At 38.2% G+C, this 17948-nt stretch overlaps 1 protein-coding gene and 1 pseudogene across 1 annotated transcript; both read right to left on the bottom strand.

The window, feature by feature from the left end:
* Positions 1 to 12038: 12038 nt before the first annotated feature.
* Positions 12039 to 12996, bottom strand: LOC119525324 (annotated as a pseudogene).
* A 3134-nt stretch (positions 12997 to 16130) lies between these two features.
* LOC119525246 (olfactory receptor 7A17-like) lies at positions 16131 to 17060 on the bottom strand. The gene has a single exon (XM_037823876.1). The coding sequence runs from the start codon at positions 17058 to 17060 to the stop codon at positions 16131 to 16133; it is 930 nt and encodes a 309-aa protein (XP_037679804.1).
* Between the last annotated feature and the right edge of the window lie 888 nt (positions 17061 to 17948).

The following is a 17948-nucleotide window of genomic DNA, read 5'->3' as shown; positions in this document are numbered from 1 at the left end:
CTAAATCAAACTAACCCCACCCTAGTTTGTGGAACCAGATTCTTTGATGGCCCCCATAGTCCACTCACCACACTAGCAAAAAGGCTCTTTTCTGAATAGTCCACTCAACTAACCCAACTGAGCATTGCCCCCAGCTCCCCTCCAATCTGGGGTCACATCTCCCACAACCTTCTCCTTATGTCCCAAGCCCCACTATGCATCTCCTGGCTGTCATTTCCCAGCTCCACCCAAGTGGGCTCACTATCCCCCATTTGTTGCAATGCCACTGTTACTTTAAAAGCCACCACCAGCCATTTTTCAGAATATTTAGGTGGAACCTATCCCATCCACCACACAGGGTTCCCTACATTAGATGCCACTCAAACAATCCTGGGGCTCCTATTTTGTCAAGGACATGGAAGCATCACCATCAAAATCCTAAATCTCTAAAAGGATGGTGATGTCATGGACAAGTCCCAATGTCCAGCCTTCAACATGCCTTTCCATAACTAGTCCCAACCCCTTTACCTTGGCACTATAAAATTCCACCTATCCATTGAATCCCGAAGCCACCAACAATCATTTCAGCCCCTAACTGCCACTTCTTCCTCTTTCTCCCTATCATTCTGGGAAAGGGAGGGTGCCTCAAATAGAGATGCCGCTACACTCATGCACCTCATGACTTGACATCTAACTGGATGCCTTTACCCACAAGCTGGCATCTTCTTTCTCTGTGGCTCCTCAGCTTATCTCTGCCTCCCCACCTATTGGACAGGAATTTGCACTCTCGCCCTCCTACCTCCCCCCATTATTCTAGCCCCAAAAGAAACACCCTTCCAAGAATCAATAACACAACCCCAGTCCCTCTGCCCATGCCGGGCTGCCCCATTACTCATCCCCCTACTAGTTGGTCTGGGAATAGCCACAGGTACCAGCAAAGGCATTGCCAGCCTCCTTCTTGGTGCTCCTCTATCATTACAATTAGCAAAAAGCCTAGAAGAAATTGCAGGACAGCTAGAAAACCTGCAAGACCAAATAGACTCCCTGGCAGTAGTAGTCCTGCAAAACAGATGAGCACTCAATTTACTTACAGCAGCAAAAGGAGGCACCTGTGTTTTCTTACAAGAACCTTGCTGTTTCTATGCTAACAAAACAGGCTTAGTATGAGAAGGAGCTAACTTACTCAAGGAGCATGCAACCCAAATACAGGATGACTCTCCCACCCTCATTCTACCCTGGAGGCAATGGATCCTTCCTTTACTAACCCCAATTCTTCTCCTCCTCCTCAGTGCACTATTCACCCCTTGCATCTTAAGGCTATATAGTAACCTCATTGAAAGAATCTCAAAAAACATCTCCACCTCCATAGCTACCCAGCTTCTCCTGCTTCCTCTGAATCCCCTTTCTCAACTGCAGTTCCTCCCTGCCTCTGACAACTACTGCCCCCCTCAGCAGGAAGTCACTATGGAAGCATAAAACCACCCCTTAAACCCCCTCACCCAAAAGGCTGAGATGATAGACCCAGCCTCCTCAAGAAATGCAGAGAGATAACAGCAGCCTCTGAGGTCTTGAAGAAAACCAGCCTGCAGCAGAAAATTAACAGCAGCCTCTGAGGCCTTGACAGAAACCAGCCCACAGCAATAAGAGATTAAACCCCTATCCAGGACTGGCATCAACTAAAAACTTCTTGCTACAAACTTTTCTTCCTTCTCCTCCCTCCACCCAGTTCCCACATGCACAAACCTGCCTATATAATGCATTCTCTCTGCCACAGCTGGTGCAAACACCATTTTTCATGCTGCCCTGGTGGTTCTTTGTCTCTGCAAATAAACTTCAGCCTGAACACAGTCTTGTCTCTGGTGTTCGGCTCCTTTCAATGTCACACACAAGATGAGGTGATCCGGAATGTTCCAGGGGAGCCTGGCTGCCTTAAGGTGGCATAGTGACATCTTTGATTGAAGACACTAGAGCCCAATGACCCTTAACCAAAGCCTGCTTCAGTCCTCACTTCCTGCAGCTCAGGGGCTCTGGCAATATTTATTTAGTGAATTCTGCACAGTGAATGTTACTACTTACGAATTAAAAGCTCTTGTAAGATGAAGGCTTCTTGTACTTTGGAATTCAATCATTGAGCCGAAATTCATACCATGTGAATTTAATGAGCAAACAAAATATGTGTCTTTTTTGGACCCCTTGCTCACAGCCAGCCAAACTGCTCAGTGACTGTAGAAATATTCAAGAAATGAGAAATCAACTGCTGAACCCCAAGACTGCAAATAATATCCCATGACTTTTGCCCACAGCCCTCCCTTCCCAGACTGATGATAAATTCACTAATACATCACAGAGACATCACACTGGGGCAGCTAAGCATGTCTGCACTCTCTCCTTCCCATTCTGAAGACAGGGGTGGAGGGAGAGGAAGCTTTGGAGAGAAGAAGCTGCCAAAGACAGAGGAAGTCAAAGAGACAGGAAAGGCCAATGGACTAAGATTCCTGTGCCATTTAAGTCCATGGCTCTGGGTGGTGTTTTCGTGGTCACTGCATTCCATTCCCTCTCTGCTCTGGGCTTACATATTCACAAACTCAGTGTCACAGGAATTCTCTTCCTCTTCAGCTAGTATCTCCATTTTCTCTAGTGATTCTCCTTATTTTGCATCAAACAGCCAGTCTCTTCTCTCTCCCATTTTTCAGTCTCCCTGTCTCATAAGTGAGGATTCACACATACAATCCTTCATATATATCTTCATTTATTCATTCAGCATACATTCACTGCACACAAACATTTATCTGTAAAATGAGTATCATAAAAATCCCTGCCTATATCACAGGGTTGTGGGATGATACAAGTAGATAATTATGAAAAAATTCAGTGTGCAGTGGGCCAGGGACATGGCATTCTCCCAGGGAGTATAATCTACCACTGGTATTGATAATTGAATAATTCTTCTGCTATTATCCTGATTGGAGTTTTTTCTATTCTTTATCTAACTCATCAGTGCATTATGTGTTAAAGTTAATTATTTTACTATATTTTGTGGCCATTCACATACCAATATCATGTATTCATTTTAATAACTTAAAAGTTTATGTCTATCAGTATTTTCTGTGTCAGCCATCATCTGTAAGAAATAATTTGCCTTTCCAACATTGACTCTGACATATTTTTATTGTCTTATCAATGGTGTACGCCTCAGATGACTCTTAATAGACAGTGGTCTATCATGCATCATTATCTTCCATATGACTTTAAAAAGAATTTATCTCTTGTCGGCCCCAAGGAACCAAAGTATTGTGCTTTGTGAAGGGAAGCATTGTTGATTGATAAATTACTTCCTTGGGTATGTATCTATTCTACTTTATTTTGAATCAAATATTGGTTATATTTCCCCAAAAGAAATTAGCTGCATTAGGTTTTCTAAATTACCTAGTGAAACAATTCTATAGTTCACAAAATGTTCATATATAAAATAAGGTAGTATGCTATCATTACCCAACTGAAAATTTTTATGTGAAAGTGATATATTATTAATTTATTCATGGCCAAAGAAAGCCAAACACATTTGTGCATTGTCTGTGCATGTATTGATTACTTATTCTTGCTTTGTCCTTGGTCTGGCAGGTATATCACATGCATGGAATCAGAAAATCAACCAAATGTCTCAGAATTTCTCCTGGGATTTTCAGAAATGTCAGAGATTCAATTAATTCTATTTGGTCTGTTCCTTTCATGCACCTGGTCACCTCCACAGGGAACCTGCTCATCATCCAGGCCATCGTCTCAGACTCCCACCCCCACACACCCATGTATTTCCTCTCCAACCTGTCCTTTGCTGACTTTGGTTTGCCGCCTCCACCACCCCAGAAATGCTGGTAAACATCCTGATGTAGAACGGAATCATAACCTATGCAGGCTGACTCACCCAGATATATTTTCTTCCATGTTTGCATGCTTGAACAGTATAATCCTGGCTGCAATGGCCTATGTCAGCTATGTCACCATCTGTCACCCCTTGCACTACATGGTCTTCATGAATCCCCAGCTCTGTGGACTGCTAGTTCTGGGGTAATTGTTCCTTAGTTTCATTTTCTCCCTGCTCAATACCTTGATCATATTGAGAATCTCCTTCTGCAAACACATAGAATCCCTAACTATTTCTGTGATCCTTCTGAAGTCCTGAAGCTCACCTGTTCTGACACCCTCATCAATAACATATTCATGTACTTTATGATTAGTGTTATGGGCATTTTTCCTCTCACTGGGATCCTCTACTCCTGTTTGCAGATTGTCTCCTCCACTCTGAGCATTTCATCAGCTGGGGATCAGCATAAAGCCTTTTCCATCTGTCCTCACCTGTCAGTTGACTCTTTGAACTGTGGCACTTGCCTTGGGGTCTACGTGTGCTCTGCAGCCACTCCATCTTCTAGGACAATCTTGTGGCCTCAGTGATGTGCACCATGGTCACCCCCATGCTGAACATTTTCATCTACAGCCTGAGGAACAGGGACATGAAGGGGGTCCCTGGGGAGGCTCACTGGCAGTGGAGCCAACTCAGTAATGGGTGGCCATAGTAATTGGCAGGTTCATAATAATGAGAACCAAAACAACATTTCAACTTCATCTGCATTTACATGTTTTAAAGTAACTCTTTCCTTCAATGGTCCTTTGGGGACTTACCTCTCCACACTACAGTTCGTAAGTTTACATCATGGGGACCCTTTTTCACTTACTAACTAAAAATGTAATTTGTATAAAATAGAACTTGGCACACTCTCAGTAATTTTTAGTGAAGTTGTGGACATTTTATGAATATAAAGTTTATCTCACACCTGTAATATAAATACTTAAAAGTTATGAATTATGCCTCTTTTGACAGTGTCCTAAAGATTCACTTTGAGAGATGTTTTCTGGGTTACCAGAATGAGTAATTTTCAAAGATTGCCAACTTTTTCATCTGGCTCACTTTCTTTCATTCACACCATTTTAGTGAATTTTTCTATTCATTCACAATATGAATTTTTTAAATATATGCACACTCTCATCCACATCATGACTGCAATACATACTAGTATTATTTGTATGCAAATTATGTTCAGTTAATATTATTGAAAGGAGTGGCAAATAGATAATTTGAGGTAAAATTTGGCCCTAAAATCCAATTTATGAAATTAAAAAAAAAAGCCTTTTTTTCTGGAAAAATCCCTCAAAGAATTTGAAGAATAATGATGATACTCCCAATTTCCAGCTATGTTTTTGCATTTCATACACATCTCATTTGAATTCTGTGGTGTCTTTTATGTGATATGTTTCATATTTGTCAACATTACAATTATAACTACATTTGAAGTGGTCAGAGCCTACAGTAACTAGGTATCTAGCTCAAGGTCACATGGTTGGTGAAGAGGCAGAGCCAAAGACAAGCCTGACCTGTCTGCATTGAAGTAACTCTCTTAGCAGTCATTTGACCTTGACCCCCATCAAACCTTATAGTAATAAAAGATACAACTCAAAGGAGACAAGAGTTCTTCTGACTTAGACCCCCATTTCTGAAAGATGACTCCTGAACTAGGAATTTTCTGTCTCTTGGGTCTTCATTCTTACAAATAAATAAAACACTAGTTTAGACCTCTCAGCATTAATTCTTTCCTTGGAGAAGTCATATTCAGTGGGCAGTTCTTGGGTTTTATTGTTTTATTACCTTCTCACCCTCCTGATTGTTTTTACATTATTTGACAAATTAGCACTGGGGAAATTAGATTTCCATAGTATTTTAAGGTGAGGTTGTTTGATTGTTATGAAGGTGAGCCTTTTTTCATGTTTAGGATTTATTTGTATTTATTCTTTCTGTAATGTTGGTTCACCTCCTTTCATAACTATTCTTTTCAAATATGTTTTAACAGAATTTTTATGTCTACCTCTTTACACTTCGTATGTACAGTCTGTTCTAAATGTTTTCCATAGTTTTTTGTAGTACTTTTATTTACTTTATAAATTTCTGATATACAGCTTCTTAATGGACATGAATTCATCAATTATTTTCCCATTTCTTGTTTTGTGTAACTCCCATCTCAGTTTGTGCTCAAAAAGGTAAGCTATATTTCATCAAGAAATCTTATGTTATTTTAGATATTTCTCCAAAATCTTTGACATTATAGCAACCTATAATTATTCCCATCACTACAGATCTATTAATAGCCAAGTCCCATGCTATTTATTTAAATATGGTGTTACATTTCACTTCTAAATATTTGTTTCATACTTGGTGTGTGTTTAAGTATCTGTTGATGTATGTGAATCTGAGTGTGCATGTTGTGTGTGCATGTTGTGTGTGTACCTGTGTATGCATATGCTCTTTGTTGTGTGTATTGTGTATGCACAAAAGTATTGTTGATCTCCATGTAATAAAAGTACCTCTTGCTCTAGGCAATGGGCAAAATATTTGGAAACTTCTTCACTAAAGGCAAGAAAAGGTTAAAAGGCTGGTCTGAACTTGCTGATGGTTAATAGGCCCTTGATTATTGCCCAAATAGAAGAGCAGGTTTGGGCAAAGAAGAGGCAGCCAGCATGGGAGACAAGGCTCCTGCGGTCTCAAGGGTCACAGAGAGATGTTCTTGCAGCACCAGCCTGGGCACGGTCTCCACATCTCGCCCTGACTGATCTACTTGTTATTCCTGAGCATGTGCCATATTTGTTTGAAAATACTGATTTTTATGTGTTTCATAGTGGATGAAGAAGTTCCCTTTTCTTTTTTCTTTCTTGACATTCCCTCCTTTATTATTCTTGGGCTTTAAGTTGTGATGTGTTTTTCACAGTCCTGTGGTCATTCTACATTCCTGTTTCTGTACCTCATTAAATTATGCAAAGGACTTCCTAGGCCATTGTGTATAGAAGCCTGCACAGGCCCTTGGCTTAATGGTGTCTTTTTTCTAATCAGTTAGCAATGAACTTCTTGTAATGCATGTTAAGAGTAGCCATTTATTCCTCCATCTTCAAGACGTTTGTTAATTAAATGATATATATTCAGATATCTTTATGCAACAATACCTAAGCTTAGCTTCTTTATAGGGATTGTCTCATTGAGTACTTACAAAAATCAATTCTATAAAAGTAGTACTATTATGGAACCAATTCTACATTTTCAAAAATGAGGAGTATAAAAAGGGTTAAGTACTGGCCTAAAGTTATAAAATGGGAAAGGGAGGGGCTTTGGAACCCTATAAAGAGGTTTCCATTTCTAAGTCTTTTAGCCAGTGGTTCCATCCATGGGAGGTTGTGGCCCCCTTCTGCTATATGGCAATGCCTGCCAATATTTATGCTTGGTCAGCTGGTGATAGTTGGGTACAAATTGCATATAGTGGATAAAGATCATGGATGCTGCCAAGAGATCCTACAATTGTGCCAACAATATGTTAGGTTTAAGTGAAATCTTATGGAGGTGACTGTTAGGTATTTTTGCTTTTACTTTATTAGTTTAATTATGTAATTAGTTGATTATTTTATTGCATATGTAGTTGCAACAGAAATTTTGGCAATCTAACAGAAATATTGACATTCTAATCATTTCTAAGTATACAATCCAATGACATCATTTATTTTACCATGTTGTGCTACCATTGTCACCTTCCATTACTAGAATTTTTCATCATCAAGAGCAAAAGCTTTTACATATTAAGCCATAACTCCCAATTATCCTTCTCCTCAGCCCCTGTAAAATAATCTACTTTGTGTTTCAGAACATGGTCATATCCAGAGTTAGAAACAACTCAATTGTCCAAACACAGAGAATGGACCAACAAAATGTGCTGTATTCATGCAATGGAACACTACAAAGACACGAAAAGGAAAAAAAAATTCTAATTCCTGGTAAAACATGGATAAAACTTCAATATTGGTCCTTAATTTAGTATTCTTTCTCTATCATCTTTACAGACACTTCCTTTACATGGAATTAGGAAACCAACTGGGCTTCAAGTAATTCTTCTCCTGGGAGCTATTGAGAAGCAAGAGGGGTAGCCCTTTCTCTTTGGTCTGTTCATGTCCATGTACCTGATCAACTTCATGGGACACCCACTTATCATCCTGGTCACCATATCAGACCACCATTTCCAGAGGCCAATGTACTTCTCCAAACTGTCCATTCATTATATCTGTTGCACCTTGATATCCAACCCTAAGATGCTGTGGGATATCCATTGGATATCCATCATTACCTTTAACAGCTGTGTAAACCAGAAGTAATTTTTCTCCACTTTTCCAATTTTGGGCAATTTACCACTAACTGTGATGGCTTATGCTTGCTTCATGTTTGCCTGTCTCCACCTTCATTACATGGTCTCCTGGAACCCCAAGCTTTGTGCCCAGTTACTTCTCATTATGTTTTTGTCAGAATTCATCAAAATGTTTATGTGTCATTTTTTTCTCTCTTGGCAGTGATTGATATCCCTCACTACATCTGAACTACCTGAAGTTTTCTAATGCAAGTGTTTCATGTTACCTGATTTTGACCAAAGAAATGTAAGCCAAAATCAGCTGGAGCCTCAACAAAAACATGTATGTCCCTAATTTAAAAAGATAACTTCACAATGTTATGTCCAGTAAAAGAAGCCAGGCACCAAAGAATGTATATTGTATGCTAGCATTTATATAAACTTAAAGAGTGAATGTAATGAATATCATGGAATTACATGCATTAGAATGGTTAAAATAGGAAATTTGGGGTTAGAGTCACAATAAAATAGAAAACAAATAATAATCTGTTCTGTTAGAATTATAGCTATCAAGGTCCCTGCCAAAGGGACCAATGATTAGATTTGGGCATGCAGGGAGGGACTGGGTTCTGGTTAATGGAGGATATTCAGTTTGTGAGAATTTATTGAGCATATAGCATGGCTTTTTTCTTATTCACACATGTTCTGCTTCGATAAAGAATTTTCACAAAGATCTGTCTTGCATACCACCTGTAACATGCCCTTGATTTTTACCCTGTACCCCTGAATGGGATATTATTTTAGTCCCTGGAGCTGAAGCACCTATTCTGTGGCCATGAGGATGAAAACCACAGGATTGGAAAAGTTAATGAATACAGAGTACCTGGCAATTTCCTTGCACTGTTTAAGTAGTCCTAGACAACCTAACCTAGACTTGTTCATAGGTGGATTTATAAAGCCTTAATTTATTTAAGTCACTGTCTTTTTGGGTCTTCTTTTATTTGCAGCTGAATGTTGTAACTAACTAATACACACTTCATTATATGATTTAGGAAATTTCAGCTTGTGCCATCTTTAAAAGAACTGCACAGGAATCACAGATTGTTATATTCCATACATACTTCATGATAACATTCCAATTTACTGTATTTAATCCTTTACAAACTGCCATACACAAAGAAATTCCTTGATAAATTATAAAATCTCTACATAAGAGCTACTAAATGGGGACAAATTTTTAATAAAAATGCATGTAACAAGGGAAGAGGAAAAGAAGTGTATTTTCTGCATAAGCAAGGAATTAGTAGCCAGGAAACCTTTGTTGAACTGAAAGGAAAGCTGGCAGAGGTACAGCAATATCACTTCAGGCCATCTCTTCTGGTAACTTTGTAGAGTGTGGAGAACCCCATCTCTGCTCAATCCTCACAGTTACGAAGGGGACAAGTCCCTGCAAGAGAATGGACCTAATGCCACAAAACTCCATTCTTTTTCAAATTCCAAACTCTCTGATTTATATTTGCATTTGAAAAGTCACATCCTCCCCCAGAAGAGTCCAATGCCCCCAGCTTCCAGTTCTAGAATGGAAAAATTAATTACTATTTTGTAGAGCAAATCAGTCAACAGGAAGGCAATATAGACATAATGACCTCAGGACAACACCAGTGAAGCAGAACTCTCTAGGTTGGGTAATCAATGAGCAAGATGTGAGACCCCTTGGACTCAATGTAGTATCTAGAAAGAAAAATGATATTTGCTTTACCTAGAAAATGTGAGCTGGAGATGAGAATGTAGGGAATATTTACCTCTGGGAGATCCTTGAGTACTGAGGTGGCATTTCCATAGCTTTTCATCCAACATACAATTTAACTGTCACTTTCTTCTCCAAGAAATTCATTCAACTCCTCAGGACAGAGTTGGAAAAAGTCATTCTTCAAGGTTTAGTCTTTGAAATATTGCATAAAAATCTAACTGTATTGGACTTCATAGTTCTGGTCAACTGATTGCAGGGTTGTTACCAGTCCTCCAACTTTCTGTATATCCATATATTTTTAATGTTACTTTGAAGCTCCACCCATCAGGAGGTGAAATATCTTCCACCCACTTTGAGTTAGGGTGGGAATTATGATGCTTCATTTGCTTGGAAATAGTGTATGGCAGAATTGGCAGTGTGCTCCATGAGGACTTACTGTGGTTCTCCTCCTGTCTCTTGGAATCCTACCTCAGCATGTGCTCATGTCCAAGCTAGCTTCTGGGGGATCAGAGACATGTGGAGGATTGGGAATTTTTCCAAGTTCAGGTCATCATAGCCTGGCCTACAGGCAATCAGGTCATGAATAGTGAGACAGATTAACCCAGAATATCAAAGAAGCCCCAGCTGCTCAAAACAGACAACAGTCCCATGAGGAGTCAGAAGAGAACATAGAACTCCATACCATAGACTGCCATGCAAAAATTAAACCAATATCTTAAGCCACATACTTTTGTCACAACTATTTATGCAGCAATGGCTAACTGATACATATTAACCAGATATGACAGTATTCATATGAACAATATTCCAATTGTTTGCATTCTTTCATACATTTGAAGTCAGCACTGATCACTGGTTATTAAAGTTTACTTCAGATAATTGTACTTAAAAGTGACCATGAGTAATTTTCCCTTCCAGATAATTAGGAGAGTTTGAAAGGACATACCTCTTTGTGGCAGCATAACTGGTGAACCTGAATCAGAACTCTGAATTACCAAAGATATTTTGTGGGTAGGAGTCCAGACACTTGTATTGGGACTCTATTCATCATGAGGATTTAAGAAAATTTTAATGACAGTTGATATAAAGGGAAGAAAGTGTAAATACATAGTTTGTTCTTTAACCTGCCAATTAGTGTTTTCAAAACATTAGGAAAATGGTAGATATTTTCTTTAGAAGATATCTATAATCCATTAAATATTATAAAACATGCAACACATTCCTGTATTTCATTGAACATTTGTCCTTACATATTGACACCAAAATTCAATACTTCAATGAGTACACGTACCTCATCAAAAAGAAATCTTTTCATATGTAATTCATGATTGAAATTTTTCCTTCTCCATATTTATGATAATCTGTGATGCTATGATAGTATCGTATAAAATATATACCAATTTGTCCTATAGTAGGCTCCTCTTCTAAGACATGTTTTGAAAACAATTTTGTTTTAGTACTCTGTGTGTGAGAACCTCAATGGTTAGAATGTGGACAATCAGTAGAATAAGAGAAGGGATATTAATATAGAGAATAAAACCAGATGACCAGGTATAAGAAGCATAAGTATGTGAAAGTAAGAATTAGTGAAAACATATTTTACAGTATATATATAGAAGGGGTAACAGACACAAAAGTGAAAAGCTACACTGTCAGATGTTCCTATACATAATAATTTTATAGATAGTCTTAGGTGATATGTCTCCTTTTTTTCCATAGGACCAGGAAAACTCACCACTTCTCTTATTAAAACAAAGGAAAAAAACATTTTGGATAGTAATTGTCAGTTGCAGAAAAATCTTTCCTCCAGAAACACATGCTGCTTTTGATAGGTTAAAATTTCCAAATTGTTTCTCAGGGAATGTTAAAAATAACATTCAAAAGGTGGGAATGTGGACAAAGGAAAAATGTTTATTATGTAACAGACAGAGAAAACATATTAACGTCATTTGCTTAAGTTCAAACATATTGATGAAATGCTTTGAAATAAATTGAAAGAGGCACTTCCTACTTCCTTCCTTTTGATAAATGAATCAGATTTCTGGATCTGTTTCAGAGCCCTGAAATCACAGCAATTCTTCAGTCCCAGCGCAAGTGACTCTTTAAGACTTCTTCCCAAAGAAATTTTTCCTTAGACTGCAGATAAATGTGTTCAACATAGAGGTGATCACAGTGTATCTCACTGAGGCTGCTGCATTTGAATGTGTGTTGTCTGTTGTGGCAGAACTAAAGTACCCACCTAGGCTTGTACAATAAAGTAAGGAGACCACTGAGAGGTGAGACACAGGAGGAAAATGCTGTCTACTTCCCTTGAGTTGATGACATTGCACATATGGAGGAAACAATCATAGAGGAAGAATAAAGTATCCCAGCAAGGGGACCGACACCCAGCAGCCCAGCTGAAATAGACATCACCTGGTTATTGATGAAGGTGTCAGAACAGGCAAGTTGGACTATCTCATTAAGTTTACAGGAAAAGTGGGGGATTTCCAAATGTGCACTAAAGGAGAACTGCAACATCATTAAACTTTGCAACAAGGAATTCAAGACAGTTATGATCCAGGAACCCAGAACCGGCAGGACACAGAGCAGAGGATTCATGGTGACCATTTAGTGCCAGGGGTGACAGATGGTCATGAAGTGATCACATGCCCTCATGGTCAGGAGAAGGTCCTCCACTGCTACCAACAGTAAGAAAAATGGCGATTGTGTGAGACAGTCTGCAGAGGAAATGACATTTCTCTGTGTCTGGATATTCACCCACATCTTTGGGAGGGTGGTGGTGATAAAACAAATGTCAGCAAAGGATAGTTTGGAGATGAAGTACATGAGTGTGTGTAGGTGTGATACAGTGATGATGGTCAGGATGATGAGCAGGTTCCCAAAGACAGTGACCAGGTACATGGACAGGAACAGCCCAAAGAGGAAGGGCTGCAATTCTGATGCCTCTGAAAATCCCAGAAGAAATTCTGAATGCAGAGTGTTGTCTTCTGTTTCCATGTGGCTGCTGTAGGTAGGAAGAAAGAGATAAATATGACTAACTTTCACACTAACAGGCATTGTAGTCTAGTGGGCATGCTATAATTTCTGTGCTTCAGTCAGGAAAATATTTCTTGTATTTTTGTGTTTTTATCAATTTTGTCCATCTTCAGAACTGACTTCTTTACGAGGCTGAAAAATATTCCATCATGTGTATATTTATTTTGTTTATCTGCTTATTGACTGATGGATACTTGGTGGCTTCCAACCTTAGGAATTTGTGAATAATGCTGCTATGAACTTCAGTATGCAAATATCTCTTTAAGTCCCTGCTTTTAATTCTATGGGTATATACTTAGAAGTGGGATTGCTGAGACACATAGAAAATCTATAGTTAATTTTGTGAGTAAACGTCTATTAGTACAATCAGATCCCCCTATCTAAAAGTCAACCAGTTAGCAACTTTAATGCCATCTGCTTATCTCCTCTTTGTCATGTAACATAACATATTTAATGTCCCAGGGATTCGTACATAGACATCATTGGAAGGCCATAATTCTGCCTAACATGTCATATGCAATATTTTAGTCAAAGAAATATAATCAGAAATCTGTTATTTAAGTTATTATAAAAACATGAATATTCATAGTAAATAATAGACAATATAAAGATGAGAATCACAGACAGTTGATGGAAAAGTCTGAAACATAAGAATGTACATTATAGGATTGCATTCCTATAAAATTCAAAGAAGGCAGAAATAACCTCTGCTGTTTGAATTCTTCATGTTGATTCCCCTGTGGATGGGACGGTAACTGGGCATAAGGAATCCTCTTGGAACCTGACCATGATTTGCATTTTTCCTGGATTCTGGTTACAGGGCTTATTTCATTTTTGAAAATTCATTGAGCACATCATAGGGCACATACATATGTATAGGTTACAGTTCAATGAAAGGAATTTTTTTAGTCTACCTGACACTGTTTCAGTTTTGCAGCATGCTATGACACACAATGATTTGACTTAAAATGTAAATTTTGTGACTTATGGTTTCAAAGCTGGAAGAAGTACACAATCATGGCATTACCAAGGCAATACCATCTCTCCAAAATCTGTAACATTCTGATGCTGGCTACCAGTGATCTTGGGGCTCCTTGGCATGTACATCTGCCTTACGTAACATGGTGTTAACTTCCACTTTCTCTTCTGGGTTCCATTGACTTCTGGCTTTGGGATTTGGGCTCATCCCAATGGCTTTTCCTTATGCTTGGTTCTAGTCTTTTTTTCTTTGTGTCTGAATTTATTCAGAGTAGATAGGATTCCAGTAATCTAGATAAGGTGTAAACTCATTCAATTGGGTCACAACATAACTAAAAAATAGCATCTTCAAGAGCTCCTATTTACAATGGGTTCACAACTACAGGAATGTGGATTAAGATTAGGAACTTGTCTAAATTGGGGTCCATAATTCAATTGACCTCAAACTTCCATAGTATAAAAAGATAGAATGTTCTGTTTGGGAGCCTTGCCCATCACATGCCCATCTTAATGCTCCTGGATTTACTGTAGAGAAATCCATCCTTCCCTCTACAACACTTCCTGAAGCACTTCTCAGGAACCTGGTATGATAACTACAGCACCTGAAGTAAGGGTTCTGTTATTTTGTTAATCAATGACCAAACATGAAGTCCCTGGAATCATGGCATATATGGGAAGAAAAATGGTTATGTCTTCTTAGGCAGGGTGTGGTGAGCTGGAAGTAAGGGGAAGGAAGGCAATGTTTATATTCCAGGGTATCATGGTATTCTGAAATAGAATTTTCATGGATGCTTATTAAATATATAATTTGTCTCACACCTTCTTCACCAAGATTCATTCAGCTGCTGGGAATGGAATTGGATGTGTTGGGTTTGAAGGGTCCCAAATAAAACTAACAGAATTGTAGTTTATACTTGTGGTAGATATTTTGCAGAAATGACCATAATTTTCAATCTTTCTCTGAATCCATGTTTTGTTCAATGGTTCCCTGCAGGTCCTCATGAAAAGAGGCAGAGATCTTAAAACAATTTAGATTTGGGAATTCACTCCAAGTGTGTTATTTATTTAGCCAAGATAATATGGTGGAAGTGACAGTGTGGCTCAATGGTCCTTGGAGATTTTAACTTCTCTTAAATGGAACTCTGTGTCTACCATTTCAACAACTCCAGGCTACCTGCTAGACGATGAGGTGGCATATATAATAGAAGCCACTTGTCTCAGTAAATGCTACCCTAAACAAGCCTCTATCCAGAAAATCCACAAGTGTGTAAGAGGATCCTGCCTGAATTATTGGAGATTTACCTGCTGATACATAGCAGAATACAGCCAAATTAGGGGATCTGCATATATCAACCATATCCAAACCATACATGACTGCATTAAAAAATGTATTGTCTTAAAACATTTATTTTGGGGATAGCCTTTTATACAGTCACAGGTAATTGATATAACCATCCATGTGAACAGAATTGAAGACAGAATAATCTACTGTTACTTATTTTGAGGATTTCTTCAGATATTTGAAGACCACATTCATGACCATACTATTATTCCAGTTGTTTTATGATAAATATATTAAAAAGACTGCTTTTAAGATTCTATTAAGGGTAAAAAGGAGACAATGAAAGGACATATATGTTTGTTCATGAATTACTTATGCCTTGACTCAGAACACTCCATTCCCAGGAGAATAATTGGGCAGGATTTCAAGCCCTTGTGTAAGCCATCCTTTCATCATGAAGATAATACAGAGTTGTGAACATTACAGCTATAAAAAATTGATGATAGATCTGATACATAGATTGTTCACTAACAAAACCTTCAGGGTTTATGAAAAAATTTAGAGAAATGACAGACATTTTGGTTAGAGGAATGCAGAGAACCCCATATTTTCCATTAATAGTATAAAACATGTAAGTAGTCATACACCCATATGCAAAAAACATCTTGCACTAGGAAACCATATATTCTTTATTAATTTTTAGATATAAGTCATCTAAATTCTTTTCTTTAGTAATAGCTTGCATGGTTTAACGTTTTGCTGTAAAATATTTAATTTAATATCTGACTCTTAGATGTGTTCTGTTCCCAGAAATTTCAAAGTATCATAATTCCTTTCTCTGAGGTTTTGAAAACTGGTATCACAGCACTTCTTTGGTTCCATAACAAGTAATGTTTTATGGCTTTCCACAAAGGAATCTTTTCAGAGCCTCCTTTATGTCTTTATTCCTCAAACTGTAGATGAAAGGGTTCAGCATGGGTATCAACACAGCATACATCACTGAGGCTGGTGCACTTGCATGTGCATTATGTGTAGCAAAAGAACTCATATACACACCTAGACTAGTACAGTAAAATAAGGAGACAACGGTGAGGTGAGATGCACAGGTGGAAAATGCTTTACACTTCCCCTGAGCTGAGGAGATTTCACAAATTGAAGAAACAATCTTAGAATATGAGAAAATGATGCCAATGAATGGACATCCACCCAGAAGCCCAGCTGCAATATACATCACTACGTCATTAAGGAAGGTGTCAGAACAGGCAAGTTGAACCATCTGATTATATTCACAGAAGATGTGGGGGATGGCCAAGTGTACACAAAAGGACAGCTGCAATGCAAGTGAACTTTGTAAACAAGCATACAGGACACTTATAAACCATGACCCCAGAAGCAGCAGGACACAGAGCCGGGGGTTCATGATGACCGTGTAGTGCAGGGGGTGACAGATAGCCACAAAGCGGTCATAGGCCATTACTGTCAGGAGGATGTCATCCAACCCTAAAAACAGTAAGAAACAATACATCTGAGTGAGACAACCCCAATAGGTTATGACTCTGCTCTGCATCTGGATATTCACCAGCATCTTTGGGACAGTTGTAGAGGATAAACTTATGTCACCAAAGGACAGGTTTGAGAGGAAGAAGTACATGGGTGTGTGGAGGTGGGAGTCAGTGATGGTGACCATGATGATGAGTAGATTCCCACAGATGGTGACCAGGTACATGGATAAAAAGAGACCAAAGAGAAAGGGCTGCAAATCTGGTTCCTCTGAAAATCCCAGAAGAAGAAATTCTAGAATTCCTGTTTCATTTCCTGTTTCCATGAGGTTGCTGTGACTATTCAGAAATAGAGAAAGAAACTAAGCCATTACTAACCTAGGCTATAATTTACATTTTTGCACACAAGTTATATTTTCTGTGGTTATTAATATGTATTGATTCAAATATGTTGATGAAAAAGTTAAAGGCTCTCTTTATTTGAATGAAAAATAAAATGTCTTCCATATGGTGACAGAGGTGATGATACTTTTAATAAAAACATCTAACCACAAAGTAAAAATGCAACAACAGGAAAACAATATGGTGATACATATAAATGGTGACATTAACAAAAAGATGCTGAAAAGCTTTCTATTTTTGAAAAATAATGTGGGAATCTAAAATGTAGTACTGAAGCATTTTGACCAAGCAAAATTAGTGAATTTTAAACCATTTACCATAGATATATTTATACATGCAGAAAGAATTAAAAGGCAAATGGTTAACAAAGTCACAAATAATTTCAGCCTCATCTGTAAGGAAATTGTTTCAATGTACTATGCTTAGCATCCCCCTCCTCACCTATTAAATAAAAATTATATTCTTTCATGTGACTTGCCAACATGACTGAGTATTTGAACATGCCACACAGTGTATGAACTCTGTTGCAATATCTGTTATCTGGGTCTTTCTCATCAATACAGAATCATGCTCAAATATAACTGATTTTAAAATTTGCAAAAAAAAATACCCTCTCTTTTTATGCACATTCCTCAACTGATAATACCGCTTAATTCTCTTAATGTCAAAATTCCTTGGACCAAGGTTCTGCTTTTCCTGGAACAACTTTCTCCAATTGCCTCCTCTAATTGGTCTTCATTTGCATCATTGATTTTCAAAAATGACCCATGCATTTCTTTACCCAATGCACACTACTTTTTAATGCAATTTTA

This window comes from Choloepus didactylus, assembly GCF_015220235.1.
Source record: "Choloepus didactylus isolate mChoDid1 chromosome 25 unlocalized genomic scaffold, mChoDid1.pri SUPER_25_unloc1, whole genome shotgun sequence".
Classification (NCBI taxonomy): domain Eukaryota; kingdom Metazoa; phylum Chordata; class Mammalia; order Pilosa; family Megalonychidae; genus Choloepus; species Choloepus didactylus.
The sequence above is the reverse complement of the archived record's forward strand: the minus strand, read 5'-3'. Positions and strand labels throughout refer to the sequence as shown.